The sequence below is a fragment of the Mus caroli genome, chromosome 11 (assembly GCF_900094665.2).
Source record: "Mus caroli chromosome 11, CAROLI_EIJ_v1.1, whole genome shotgun sequence".
NCBI classification, from domain to species: Eukaryota; Metazoa; Chordata; class Mammalia; order Rodentia; family Muridae; genus Mus; species Mus caroli.
In genome coordinates, this window is record NC_034580.1 from 18,084,783 (window position 1) to 18,100,782 (window position 16,000).

The window sequence follows — 16,000 nt, forward strand, 5'->3', positions numbered from 1 at the left end:
AATTCATTCTTTCCGTGGCATTACAGTCAACTTCTTTGGAGCTCCAGTGAATACCAAAGACCAAACTAGACAGCTAACCTCATGCACACACCACACACACACACACACACACATGCACACACACACACTCATTCTATCAGTTCTCTTTCTTTAGAGAACCACGACTACTAAAATACTTAGTACCAATATACAGGTCAGATATGGCAATGCATATATATAACCCCAGAGCTGGCCTGGAGTGGGAGGCAGAGTCAGGCCAATTCCTGAGGCTCACTGGACAGCCAGTGTAACCACAACAGTGAGCTCTCAATTCAGTGAAAAACCCTGTTTCAAAAGGTATGCTAGTAATTGAGAAAAGATACAAGATGCCAACCTCTGAATTTCACATGCTACATACCCACATCATGTGTGGTGGTACACATTTCTAGTTCCAGCTCTTGAGAGTCTGAGGCAAGTAAATCTCTGAATTCAAGGTCAGCCTGGGCGAGGGATACTCAAAGAAACCCTGTCTCAAAACAAACAAACAAAAATGTGCACATACCCACATATTCACATGCACATATATGCACACATACAGTTCTTTCTTTTCCATCCTTATTTATCATGTATGCCAAGTAAATCAATAGGTTCATAGTAATAATATAATACATTTTTAAATTCTTTATTGCACAATTCAACTAAATGTCCATAAGCCACCATCGCCCTAAACAACCACTGCTCACATGAAATGTGCAAGTAGGTAACCGTTTGGACAGTATTCTGCTGCACGTGGGAGCTATGGTCTCTGCTGCCTCCAGACCTCTGCTCAAGCTACTCAGTCCCCTCAAGCCATCAAAGGTATCACCTTGAAAAGCATTTCAGAAAGGCAATACAGCACCTATCGATACACTACAACACGCTCCCATAATCAAACACATTAACATTTCTGTAATAGAATGAAAAGGCATTTATGCTAAGTGGGTTAAATACCATGAATAACCTCATCTCAAGTCTAATCAAATTCTGGAATTTCAAAGAAATCTTTCAAACAAGATAACATTACATGGAGAGTCTACATTCTGAAGTTACAAATAAAGGTTATGAAATTTTTATCCCTTAGATTTGTTTATATCACTTTCAACAGAGAGCCTTCCTTACCTCGCCAAGAATGCATTAGGTATTCTCTATATGGGCACATACAGCACCCTTAACTTAATCTTGCCTATTTATCTCTGCATCTTTCCATTATTGAAGTCTCATTAATTAGCAATTATCTGCTACTCTGTATCCATTTAATAAAAGCTCATGAAATAAATGAACAATTATGGATACTAGTGTGTTAACACAATGAACTTTATATATTTCTATGTAAGAAACAATTACCATCACTAGAGATGAATCCCTACACAATGAACTAAGACAAAACTTGGATAACTCCAACCCCAAAGCACTTAGATTGTAGCAATTTAAACATAGTGCCTTACTATGGCCACAGGCTGACCATGGGGACAATAACGTGGCACACACTGCAAAAGCCAGCAGCAAGGATCTGGAAAATCTACCACAAAGAAATGATCTTTAGGCAGATCTATTTAATCTGATCTAAACAAAATATAGTGCATGCATGTATCAAAAAATCATGTTACCTGTATAGTATGTTGGAAAAAATGAAGCAGTAACAAACAGACAGAGGTGCGCAGATTCTTAGAGTTCCAAAAGGCTCAAGCATAAGCATATTCTCACTCATGACCATATATTCTCATTCAAAGGATCTCTAAAGCAAAGGAGGCATTTTTTTAAAAAGCACCTTTTCTCCAAGAAGGGGGGAGGGATGCGGAAAGTGCTCAGTGAGTACATGGTTGCCTCTCCTGCTAGAAGCCAGCAATTGGGTGGCCCATGTATCGTTCCACACTTTGGAAAGCAAAGATGAGATCTCCGGAGCAAGTTGGCTACCTCAAGTAGCCAAGCCAGCAAGCTCTGGTTCCAAACGAAAGACTGCACCTCAGTACATAAGGCAGACAGTGACTGAAGATGATACTTGGCATCAATTCTGCTTCCACATGCACTAGCACATGTGTGTCTACATACCCACACACATGGAAAACAGGAAGCCGGAGGGCAGGGGAATACAGATATGGGCTTTGATTGAAGCCTAACCAAAACCAGAGTAAGCAGGCTTACAGAGCTCTATGCTACTCCTGGTCATGTTCTCTCTAATCCACCCCAGCTACCATGCACACCATCACAGACATGACACTAACATCATTAAAAGACCAGAAAAGCCTGTGTTAAACTGCAAGCTTTCTAGTCTAAATGCAGAAATTTCATGCTGAGAGTTAAGAGAAAGCTTCGCCGCTTCTAATAGGGGAGCCTCCCCCCCACCACCACCACCATGGAGAAATAAGAACAAACACAAGCAGCCCAACTCCCTCTTGGTCAGCAGTACCAGATCACTTCTAAAGATTCAAAATGGCTAACTCTGAACCTTCAGCCTAATAGGTCAGAAAGCTCAACTAAAAGCAAGCTGTGTTCACAGCAGCAACACAGATGCACACACATGTGAGCCACTTGCACCGTGCTGGCCACGTGGGCTGGGCATGTGCAGAAGCCTTGTATGCACAGAGGAGACAGAGAAGCTACAGTTTCTGAGATTCATTTTTTAAAGTTTGGTAGAGCAAAGGAAGGTGGGAGGGGCTGTCAGCTAGGCCTGGGGACAACTAAACTAGGACGGGGGTGAAGGGGGAGGGAGCATCTTAAACTTTTTACGATTTTCCCTTTTTACCCAAGAAAATTTTGCATGACCCCATGAATGTAGGTATATAAAACTAGGTATACAAATCAAATATTAACTGAGAATAAACCATTAATTTTTTTTCTTTTAAAGACTTTGAAATACATTTAACTTTACCAAGTACTAAAGAGTAAAGCAAATTTGAATACTAATAAAACCAATATGCTTTTTTGCATTTAAAATAAAAATTAAACTGGCTAAATAAATATACTACAGGGTATAAAAGCATCTTCAACATTTTTCAAAGTTGAAAAGATATTTCGATTCATAATTGCTGATGCTGAGAACACTACCTCACACAATATGCAGTACAAAAGATAAAAGTATGTACAGTCATTTCAGATATTGTTGCAAATTCCAAGGAAAAGTCGATGAAAAAATTTTTTAATAAAACTCAGGTTAGAAACTCCAACAATGTTATTTAAAATAAAACATCTTAGTACAGTTCAAAGATATACTAATTTGATATTTCATACTAAGGAATGATGTTAGAAAAATATTTAAAGTGTTTTCTGTAATTACACTTACTTTAAAGCCACTTCTTAATTTATAAGGAGACAGATGTAACCAAAGGGTGAAAATCTTAGTGAGACTATCAGCTCTTTAGTTAAAGATAAGGCCTAGAAATTATGGAACACATAAATAAAAGAAGTAGAAAAAATTTAATTTGAAATTATTAATTTAGAAATCTAGGTTTTTTTGTTTTAAAGCTCTCAAGAAAAGAAAGTTTTATATATGCATGTGTATGTGTGTGCACATGCACACAAGCACCTTTATATGCTTTATATATGTTTTTTTCTAATCCTTAATAACCTAAAAATGAGACATCAACCCCAGCATTGTATAATTGAATACGCAGATACTATAAAAATTAAATCACAAGCCAGGCATGGCAGTGCAGACCTTTGACCCCAGTGTTGCCAGTGTTGTACTGAGTTCTAGGACAGCCAGGGCCATGTAGAGAGATCTTGTCTCAAATGACAACAACAAAAACAATTTACATCATATATCTACTGCCACACAGCTTGTGGTAGACTTGCCTGAAAAGGTTTGTTTGTATACAAGTAGCTTTTCAGTTCCAAGAAGCAAACTCAGACATACAAAATTGGGAATTTTGTATGAAATTCATTACATGTAAAATGCATTACATAAAAAAGCTTACCTCAAGGAAAATGAATTTCTATGAGTAATAAATCCCAAAACTCCATTTCACACTGTCTAATAACAACCAAGTAATTACTCCAAATAGCTTCTGGATCTAATATAAATATTAAAAGCTTACCTTTTAAAATCTAATATATATATACTTCCTCACAGATTTACTGCTAAAGATGGCCAATTAAAAAGTCCTCTGATTCTTCAATCTCTACTTATTTTAGTGTGTTTGTATGCAGATGATAGGTGTTTGTGGTATGTGTTCACATGCATGCATGTGGGGGCCAGAGGTCAAAAGCAAGCGTCTTCCTCAGTTGTTCTGCACCTTATTTATAGAGACAAGGTCTCTCACTGAAATACAGCAGACTGTCCAGAGAGCTCCAGTGGTCAGCTTGTGTCTACCTACCAGGCACAGGGCACTGCAGGCACTGCAGGCACCGTGTACCACAGGCACCGGGCACATGCTGCCCCAATTTTCACCATTCTAGGTATCCAAACTCAGGTCCTAGATCCTCAGGTCTATATAGCAAACATATCACCAAATGAAATATCCACACACTCCCACCCCAAGTGACCTCTATCATTCAGGGAGGCAACCACTGAGTCAGGCATTAAGAAAAAGACCCTGGAGAAAAATGAGACTGAATGAAATCCTAACATGTTAATCACATAACTCTTAGCAGACCCTTCACCTTCTCTAGGTGACAATATTTTAAAGTAGGGCTACATGTCTAACCCATAATCTATTGCAATGAGAAGGTGAGACACATGTATAAAGCACTCCCCGTAGCACCTGCTAGGGCGGATGTTCCCAGCAGACTTGTAAGGATGATATACTTGAGACTTCTTTGTTTTAATGGGATATTTAGTATCTAGTAAAATTTTAATATTATAGCCAGGAATGGTAGACTATACCTGGAATTTCAGCATGCAGGAAGACCAGACAGGAGGAATGCCATGAGTTCAAGATAAGACTAAAATATAGACAGACTGCTTCAAAAAAAATAAAAACAATTCTAAGAACTCATTGCATTTGAAACACTTTCAAAGTCAAAAGGACTTTTAGTTTCTTTTCCTTACCTGCCCTTCAGTATCAGGAAAATGTATTAACTGACTTGCAACCAAAATCCATATTTTACAATAGAATTTAGCACTTTAGCTAAATATTTTATATAAAATGTTGATGCAATTTAAAGTGTAAGCTTATGCAAAGACAGAGATGCTTCATGATAACCTACCTACAGAAAATACATTTTTCTCCAGGCCAGTCAAGTCTATCACTCACCACTAGGGGGAGCTACAACTCAGGAAAAGATTTATGCAACGTCCCCAAATTGCAAAATTTTCCCATCTTATAAAATATATTACCAGCTTTCTTATTAAAATATTTTAATTGATAAGAATACTAAATTCTTTTTGGAGGCCTTTAAAGAATGAGACTCACTAACATAATACACTATATGTTTATGTTTAACGTCTGTTTCTTTTGATGACTTATGTTTCACTAAGTTTTATTCTTTCTTTCCACCTTAGAAGAATGAGGAAGAGCTCTTCTACCTGCTTCATAGACAGCTTTAGTTCCAGTGCCTGGACAGTGCAACACACTACATGGTCTGTGAATACTTACTGCTGAGCACACGGATGAATACTGCTCCATGTGTTAATTTCAAAGTTAGAAATGCCTGGTTAGATGTTAGGTAGAGCAAACTTATTGATTTGGGGTTTAAAAGAAAAGGTCTAAGATCAGGCTAGTAATTGTCTCGTTGGTTAATCAGGGGCCCATGAGATTACATGTTTACAACAGAATCCCTCTTATGTGATCTGACTGGAAGAGGGAAGTAGGCAATAAAAGAAGAACACTGACGACAAAATTCTGTTTAGTGCTTATTAATGGACTTCATTAGGGCTTTACACGGTTTCTTAGCTTAGTGTTGTTAACTTTTTGTTTCCTAAATATTACTAACACCCACGATATAACATAGTAAATTTTAATTTATTTTAAATGAAACAAAGACAACAGAAATGCATTGTGAATCCAAAATGTTCTCAATCTAATTTTTCTTTGTTTTATAGGTGTATGTAGGATTTGACTCCAGATTTGACTGTGATTTTTAATTTACTTTTATAACTTCTTCCTAAAGCATATATCATCTTTCAAAGAGACTATTTCACCAGTGTATGAAAAGCCTAGTTATATAATTACACTAACAGACCAAAGCATTAAAAGGCCTTAGAAGTTCAAGCCCACTTATGTATGAACATTAGAGAGGTTCAAGAACTCACTTATGAAAACAACAGAGTAGACCAGACTGACCTATATCAACTACATTGGCACAGGCAAAGTTAAAACACAGTGGTTTTATTCAGGCATGCCTCTAATCCCATCACTGACTTCCAGGCCAGCATGATGTACAACTAGAAATACACAGATAAACTTTGTTTTGGAAAACAAAAATCAAACAAAAAGTTGTTTTAAAGAGATAATGGAAAATAAATATCGATGTAAGCGAAGCAGCCACTGCCCAGCAGAGCTGCCCTGTGATAGCATGGTGTTCTCACTGCCCAGCAGAACTGCCCCTATAACGGCATGGTGTTCTCACAGCCCAGCAGAGCTGCCCTGTGATAGCATGGTGTTCTCACTGCCCAGCAGAACTGCCCTGTGATAGCATGGTGTTCTCACAGCCCAGCAGAGCTGCCCTGTGATAGCATGGTGTTCTCACTGCCCAGCAGAGCTGCCCTGTGATAGCATGGTGTTCTCACTGCCCAGCAGAACTGCCCCTATAATGGCATGGTGTTCTCACTGCCCAGCAGAGCTGCCCTGTAACGGTATGGTGTTCTCATACCGTCCTTTCCTTCAGCACAGTTCCAGGAGGCTGCTGAGGGGTCTTTTCTTGCATTCAGCAGGACTTGCAATGAGCACTGGGTTTAGCTATAATCAGTAATTATGCACTGGGAAGTTATGTCATCATAATAAAACAATGATATAGTGGACAGATAGGATAAGTAGAAAAAAAGGTTGCCTACATTAGACTCACTTAACCAACAAGTGTCCCTGTTGGTGTTGTATAAAGTGACTCTGAACTTTCTAGAGCCTGTGGAAAGAGTTAACACACTTTGATAGAGTTAAAACATCTGCATAGATAAAGAAGATTCTCAAATATATTTTTGCCTGTTTAAACCCATCTTAAAACTGAAATAGATGATCTGTCTAACTTCTGATCTATCTTCCCAGTGAGTGCATACAGCATTTTGTTCCAGGTTTAGATTTACACGACATTCCTTGGCATTAGGTGGTTCATAATTTATGACAGTTGTCCTAATTCTTGGGCTGGCAAGACGGCTCAACAGATGAAGCACCTGCTACTCAAACATGGACTGTAGTTCTGATCCCCAGCACCCAACTGAATGCCCACCTCTAATCCCAGCACTTGGGAAGCAGAGGCAGAGGTTCTTAGAAAGCTCAGTCTGTGAACTCAGAGTTCAAATGAGAGACCCTGCCTCAAAACATAATGTAGAGCAGTTAAAGACACCAGCATCAACCTCTAGCCTCACATACACACACACATGACCCTGAATACACATATGCACCCACACAAACTACCACGGACACACACACACGCACACACACACACAAGGCAGTGTATTCTCACCAAATAATGAGTTTAAAAACATTTCAGCCACTATACATACATATATATATATGTTCTTTCTCAAGGATTAAGAGTATAGCAAGTTCACAAGACTTCTAGAGTGTAATAACTATATACCTAATAATATATACACAATTAACCTTTTCTCATTAATCTTTTAAAAATAAACACATTATACTGGGAAGCAGATCAAAACTCATTACTGGTTGTGTGTGTGTGTGTGTGTGTGTGTGTGTGTGTGCGCGCACATGTGCAGGCCTGTGTTTACGTGTGGGGTGCAGTGTGTGTTTTTATGTGTGGACGTGCACACGGAGGGCAGAAGAGCATGGCAGGTATCTTTCTCTATTCCCTGTGTTTTGTGGCAGGGTCTCTTCCCTGAATCTATCTTTCTCTATTCCCTGTGTTTGGCGGCAGGGTCTCTTCCCTGAATCTGGAGGCTGAGCTTTTTCATTTTCACTTCTCTTTCTCAGCTTGGCTGGCAGCAGTCAGCCCCAGACACCCTCTTGTTTCTGCCCCCAGGGTGCTGGAGGCACAGGGACAGGTACACACAGTCCCCACCTTTCTTGTTATATAGGTGATGGGATCCGAACTCAGGAATGCATGGTTGCTCAGTAAGTTCTCTCAAGCAGTGAGCCATCTTTCCAGCCCCTTACAACCGTCTTTTCACAAATAAGAACAAAACAAAATGCTGCTATAAAGACAGGCAAAGTCAACAAAATGCAACCATAACACATTTCTCTATGAAACTGTTTCTTCCTAGCATGGATTCACAGTGAGCATTAGTACTGATGTGATCATCTTTACCAAAAGCTGAGAAATTATCATCTATTTGTTATTTTTTTCTTCTTCTCAAGTTATCTTATCAAATACCTAGATTTCATTGTTGCCCCCCCCCCCCATGGCATTAGAGAGCAGAACCCAAGGTCTTCTACATGCTGGGCAAGACTCTAGCAGTGAGTGATCCTGAGACCTGCTCTGGAGTCTTACTATGAAGCTCAGGCTAGCCTCGTGCTTGTTATGACACCAAGGCTGACTTCAAACTCCCTCTACCTCACCTCCCAAATGCCAGGTTTGCAAGCGCGTGCCAGCAGGCTCAGGCTCCATCAGGCCACCGTTTTGCTGTGCTAGCACTGAACCCCGGCTCTCCACACACCAGGTCATACCGTACTTGAGCCATATTCCCAGTCCTCCATTAAGGTTTGATCAGTAAAAGAGCTTAAAAAACAGACGTTATTTTCCTTAATATTCATGACTACAAAATTATGTTTGGGCTATAAAACCAAATTAATGTCTCCCTTTAAATGAGAAGCTAGTTTACAGCACAACTCAATTTTCTTTTTCTTATTTCCAATCTGAAATGGGAACTACTGCAGAAACTATTCAAAGTGGAGGTGGCAGCAGGGAATTGTACTAAAAATTTCACAAAAAGGAATGTTCAACAATATCTACAGTTCATTTCATAAACATATATTGACATGTATTTTTTAAATAGTGACTAATTAAAGGATGCTACCCTAAAGCCAGTAACAGGGGCACATGCTTATGGACCCATCTGCTTAGGGAGGCTGAGGCAAGAGGGCTATATGCCTAGGAACTCCAGGACAGCCTGGGCCACACAGCAAGATTCCATGTCAAAATAAAGGGGCAAGCGAGACTGAAAACAGCTCAAATGCAAGCTTCTGGGTCTCACACGAGAGATGGAAATCACCTACAGATGAGCACAGGCCCTGACCTCCACTCCACACCCACAGGACAGCACAGGCCCTGACCTCCTCTCCACACCCACAGGACAGCACAGGCCCTGACCTCCACTCCACACATGTGTGTCAAGTATTATACCCTAGATAATTCTGTCAAGTATTTCACTCACTACAAAATTTAAAACCTAGAGTTTGCTATAAAAGTTAATTTCTCTGAGGCACATCACCAGGTATATTTTACAATGATGTGTTTACATCATAAAAACTAATTTCTGTAGATATTTTGGTTTAAAAACTCTGTTTCATGAGCTAAATGATAAGCTAAATGTAGTTGAAAACAGCATACTGATTTAATTGGCGTTTGAGAATGGACTTATTTGGAGAAAGGGAGAGCCAGTCAGCATGTCTTGTTCTCCTCTTCCATGTTTTCTTCCTCCCATGAATGACTTCTAGCAATTTCAGCTACTTGGATAAAAGGTATATTGGCAAAATATATTTCTGGACTTAAATATATTTTATATTAAAAATGTCATAAACATAATCTCTTATTTGAGAAATACATTTTCCAATATATAAGAAAATCCAATATATATTTTCATTTTGTATTACATTTAATGTTTACCATTTTAAGACTTAGTATGTACCTCTGCTGATCTTTAAAAATACCTTTTGCAGCAGTCAAATCTAGTAATGCCATACAGTTTTCTTTTAAAACAAAAACTTGAGCCTTTTGGTACATTAGTTTATAACCTGATTTTCAGAAATGTGGAACTATTGTTTCTTATCCTAAGAATGAATAACAAGAACACCTTCCCACACAAATATAAAACTGGTTTAACATACTTCTACCATTAACTAGTTTGAATTTAACTCACTAGTCTACAGCCTATCAAGTTAAAGGTTTCACTTGTACAGAGGAGTCATGAGGCCCAGGTCATCCACTGTACATTTCTCATCTGACGCGAGAACGTTAGCTTTCAAGTCTAACTTAAGTCTGAGTTTCCATTTTCTTCCAAGTATAATTTATGCTCAGAACTAGCCCTACAAAACTGCCAAAATGGTTGATACGTGTGAGACTCCAACATGCTGGCAGTGGTCCAGCCAGCAGAGCCCCCAGCTGTGTTTGTACTGATACTTGATCTTGCTCCCTCTCTTCCCAACACTTTAAACCTATAAATGGTCCAAGTTACTGCTGAGAAAAGTTTACATTCCCTTTAACAAAGTGAGGCCAAGCATAGGAGAAAGGAACAGGATTCAGAGACTGTCACCAGGTCACACGTAGGTTCTGAGGAGGGTGATGAGGATGGCGATGATCACAGCAGCAGTGAAGGCTGATACTCATGGAGAAATCTTCAATCTGCCCAACCGCTTAAAAGCTGAAGAACCAAGTCTGTGTGTGTGTGTGTGTGTGTCCATGTTCATTCAGAGGATATCAAATCCCATGGAGCTAGAGTTATAGGCATCCAATGTTCAAACCCCTAACTCCACTCTTCTCAGAGAATAGCAAGTGCTTTTAACCAATGAGTCATCTCTCCAGCCCTCCCCTGCCCCCCAAGCCCAGGCCTATACTCTTAGTCATTATATTTTCATGGCCTATTTTCTCTAATCTCTCATTAGAAAGCATTGATTTAACACTGCTATGTACCCGTTAGCCTCCTGGGATTCCATAATATGCAAGTTTTTACTATATAAGAAATATCAAGCAGGGTGGTGAAGGGATAAAAAAAATGTAAGTAAATGGCTTTGCCCTCAGGCCCTAAACAGATACAGATTGTGTATATAGCTTGTCAGTAAAGACTTTACATTTTTATCATAAATATTCTATAAGCAATTGTTATTGATAACTTCCAAAACCTACAAATTCCCTGATAATTCTTCATAAAGCAGCATTTCTCCCATGGCCAAACTGCTTATGTACTGTAATAATAAAGTTAAAAAAAAAAAAAGAAAAGTATGTCATTAGCTTACATTCTCAATGACAAATGTCCATTCTTTGTCTTCAAATTCTTCTGCATGAGGATCCTGCAACAAAAGGAAATTATGAAAAGTAAGAAAACACACATCTTCAATCCAATCAATCCTATCAAGAACATACAACTTGGCTTGTTTGCAGTTTTACTAACTTTTTAAAAGGAAAGAGCAAAATATCCTTTTAAAAAGCTAAGTAATTTCTCTAGATCTAAGCTGTTATTTTATATTAATAAAGTTAGCTTTTGTTGACACCTCTCCTGACACTGCATCTGTGAAAGCACAAGTCCTACTTGAACAAAGTCTCCCAAAGGACTCTATGAGCTGGACAATGAGCCAACCGATGGGTTGTTAGTAATCCTCATACCACCTCTGTTAAGAAAATACCTGAGACTCTAAGGGTGAGGATCCTGCTTCCCCCATGGCCCCCGTCACTTTTCTCAGTGAGGCATACTTTTGCAGGCATTTAGTTGACAAACACTGAGTACTATCCGAGAGGTTATGCAAGTATTCCATGGGCTTTGCATACCCGTTCTTGCATTTAAAGACATATACCCATACTCTCCAATGAGTAAGTACCCAGAAAATGAAATGAAAGACCTGACTGGAGATTAGAAAACAGTATGTCCCATCTTGCATAAATGAACAAGGAGAGTTTCATGAGAGAAGACACCCAGACTCAGCAGAACCATGTACCATTTCTACAAATATTAGAACAAGTAAAGGCAACGAAGTGTGAGGAGACACAGAGCATGCAGAGCAGAGTGTTCATCACCCTCTGCTTCCTGACGAAGGGAGGATGCAAGCAGCCAACTGCCTCTAGCTGTGTCCAGGCCTCCCCCACCACCACTCACAATGTCCCCTTCAAGTTGCTTATGTCAGGGCATCACAGCAAAAAAAAAAAAAAGAAAAAAGAAAAAAGAAAAAGAAAAAAAACCAACTAAGATATGTGGCAAGACAAATAGCAATATTGTAACTTTTAAACTGTAAAATTTTAATATAGGAATTGGCATTCTTTCAAATCCATTTCAAAGTGATCAAAAAATTTATAAAAAAATCAGTAACTTTAAAAAGAAAAATAAACTAGTGGGCTCGTTATACTGTTTTGAACGTACACAAGTTCAAGTCTATGTGTGAGGGGCAGGGTAGAAGTGCAGACATACATAGAAGAAAGGTCCTTCAGCAGAGCAGACTTTGCCTTAACACACTGAAGATGAGGCACCCACATTGGAGACGGACACTAGAGTCTCCTGCAGGGTCTCGTGCCCCATCGGCCCCTCACAGGGAAGCATCTTGCTCTTCCTATGAGAACGATGACTGCCTGTGCATCCTTATTACACCCGTGTGCTGCTATGGGCCCCAGCTCAGTCAGCTGCAAGTCTCTCGCGTCATTTACCTCCCGCTCACACATGACTTTGGAGCCACACTCTGGCCATGCTGGTGTAACTCACACTTCCATTACTCTCAAACCTCAGCCGAGCTCAGCGGCACAGCATCTCAGGAAGCAGAATCAGCAGGATCCCAAGTGCAGAGCTGCCTGGGTCACAGAAGGAACTCACTGCTGGCCTGAGCAACTCCATGAGACCCTATCCCCAAATAAAAATACAAATAAGAAGGGCTAGAGGTGACTCCCTGGCAATGGGCACACAGAACCCTGTTGTTCTTATATCATTCAAGCAGAGCAAATAGGAGTCCTTTGTTCATCCCAGCTCGATGCCTGGCTTAGAGGCCAACGCTGTCTTATGCCTAGGATACTTCAATCAATCAAATCAAATGCAGGCAGAGCAGCTTGGGAGAAGAAGACAGACCTATGTTCATCCATGCCATGTGGGGTGAGAGGTAAAGATGCCCATAGACCTGCCCTCCGCCCCATGACACAGATGGGTCATAGACACAAAGAGCCACACCTACCACCATGTAGCACAGCATGGGAAGAGGAAGACAGACAGAGACCTGTGGACCACTGTGTCACCAACAGACCTGCCCTCTGACACACAGCACATGTGGGCCATAGACACTTGCCTGAGGAAATCACCCAGGGACCCGCCAGCCAGCTGGCAGCAGCCTGGAGAGTGTGTGGAGGATGAAGGGAGAGAAAGAGAAGTAAGTGGAGCAGCTTGGGCATCATGAAGAGATGGAACTGGAGACATGAGGTTGGAGAGGAAGAGCCTGTTGTTAGTGGTAAACCCTGTCATGGCAGTCACCTGCATAGGGTCCTAGCCTGAGCTGCTGCTGAGGGCTTGTCAGCAGGGGTCGGTGTTGATGTCTGTAGCTTACATTACCACTAGAGAACACGGGGATATCCCTGGCTGGAGCAGCCACCAGAGACTGCATGGATGTCCACAGGCCAGTCAACTGGCCCTGCCCATCACTGGCTGCAGCAATTTGGAGAGCTGGCCCCACCTCTTATAGGAGCTAGCTCTCAGAAGAGGAAGAGTGGGTAACACAGTAGAGCTGGCCCTGGTGGCAAGGGTGTGGGTGAGCTGGCCCAGAGAGTGTGAGTATGGGAGAGCTGACCCTGCTGCTATGGGACAGTAGTGATGCACTCCCACCTCCACCCCTGGCCACCTCCAGTGAGCTAGCCCTACCCTTCACCAGCTGGGACACTTGGGAAAGCTGTCCCTACACCTTGACTGGGCAACACAGTGGAGCTGGCTCTGGAGGCCTGGATGCAGGTGAACCAGCCCTGAGGACATGAAAGCAGGAGAGCTGGTACTGTCTCTTGCCTATGGTAGTACTGGGCAGCCTAGCCAGAGCAGTGCTGGGGAGCTCCCCCTAGTGATACAGATAAGGAAGAATCAGTGTGCAGACCAGCTCAGCTTTCACCCAGGCCCGGATCCAGGGCTCTGAGATGGACCACCCCAAAATCTGTATTATCTTCAAATAATTGGGGTACCTGAAAGGGCCAGTCCTACTGATCCAAAGCTGCAGGATCTCCATGCCACAGGGCAACAGCAGGATAACTGGGAGGAGTCCAGTGAGGATAAAACATTGATGGTGACACAGAAGCCAGAATAATGACTTGTTGCAGTGAACATTTGCAAGCCAAGCTGTGTGGCCAGAGAGATACGCTGTGCTACACACGGACATGCTACACCTTCCACGGTGAGATGTTTTCTATGACTTGCTTTTGTGTGTGTGTGTGTGTGTGTGTATGTGTGTGTGTTTTATTTTGGGTTAAGGCTACAAGTGCACAGGGTGCATGTGAGGGACAGGGAGATGAGCAGGACTGGAGTACATGATGGGAAACTCACAAAGAATCAATAGAAAGTTGAATAAGGGAGACACAGTAAACGACAGAGCACTTGTTTAACATACAAGATTCTGCATTCAATCCAGAACGCAATCCCAAACTTCTTAGTTACCCTCTTTGCTCACGCCATATGTAATGGCATGGTTGGCATGCTGACACGGTTGAGCTGCACTGACACAACTGCTTGGATAAACAAACTCATGTTGAAGAGCTAAAACCCAACACGGAGTTTCACTGGTATCAGTGGCAGGGGGAGGGAGAACGGGGCTGGGAGAAGAAAAACGAAAGCTGAAAATTCTACTTGCTATTTTTTTCCATTTGGGCCTGGCCACGAATGAGGTTATGGAAAGAAATGGGCATACAGACTGTAAGAACTTTTTATGATTGCTTTAGAGCACAAACAGCACTCCTCATAGACTATAACACACCATTGAGGAGAGCCATCCTGCCATCCACTGTCTTCCCACCTTTCTTTGCATCTTTGTTTTTAGGAATGCAGTACAATCAGTACCAAATCAACACCAACACAGAAATGTTATTGAGTTAATGTACAAAGTGCCTTACTCACCCCAGCAACCTATGAGGCAGGGACTGTCTCTACTGCCATTTAACCAAGCAGGAAACTAAAATGCCACAGCTGTCGCCCTCCCAGTACAAATGTTAAGAGTGATACTGGAGCTCCAGACCCACTGACTTTTATCCATTGCCAATTTTATCCAAGTCTCAAGAAACACGTGGTACACAGCGGCCTCTCTAGAACACTTGACAAATGAACTAATGAAATACACCACATAACAGTGCCTTCATATAGTAATATAATTCAGAATTTAAGAAATAAAATACCTTTAAAACACAGATGGCGAAGAAGCACACGTTAGATAATCTTACTTTAAGGAGTCCTTTCCCTAGAGCCAAGAGGACATACCAGTAAACAGCGTGAAAGCTGCAGCCGCCATAGCAGCAGTGTTCACTTCTCAGGCACTTTCTTTTTTTTTTTTTTTTTTTTTTTTTTTTTTGAGACAGGGTTTCTCTGTGTAGCCCTGGCTGTCCTGGAACTCACTTTGTAGAACAAGCTGGCCTGGAACTCAGAAATCTGCCTGCCTCTGCCTCCTGAGTGCTGGGATTAAAGGCGTGCGCCACCACGCCCAGCTTCTTGGGTACATTCAAGTGGCTGTCTATGGAATTAGTTTATTATAGACCAGACAAAATATTTGTAATTAAGCCTTCTTTATTTACCTCTAACTGTTGTCAACTTTCTTACCTCTGTACTAATAGTATAAAAAGGCATTTACCTTCTGAAAATCTGAAATATATTTTAAATCTTTTATTACCCATATCTATCTTCAATTTAATTGAAATTCCAAAAACCAAGCCCATGATCTAAAGCAAGCAATGGCTGGTTCAATTACAGAGGGAAACACACTGATAACATTCCTATGGTTCCACAGTTAAGAACAATGGTTACTCTTCCAAGGGACCCAGGTTCAATTCCCAGCAGCCATGA

General features: G+C 41.1%; 1 protein-coding gene across 10 annotated transcripts in view; it reads right to left on the reverse strand.

Moving 5' to 3' along the window:
- Positions 1 to 16,000, reverse strand: part of Ehbp1 (EH domain binding protein 1) — a 275,350-nt gene that overhangs the window by 210,763 nt on the left and 48,587 nt on the right. For all 10 annotated transcript variants that reach the window (XM_029483507.1, XM_029483505.1, XM_029483503.1 and 7 more), the window contains exon 5: positions 11,244 to 11,297. In XM_029483507.1, coding sequence (XP_029339367.1) covers positions 11,244 to 11,297 — 54 coding nt within the window. The remainder of the gene's footprint in view (positions 1 to 11,243; positions 11,298 to 16,000) is intronic.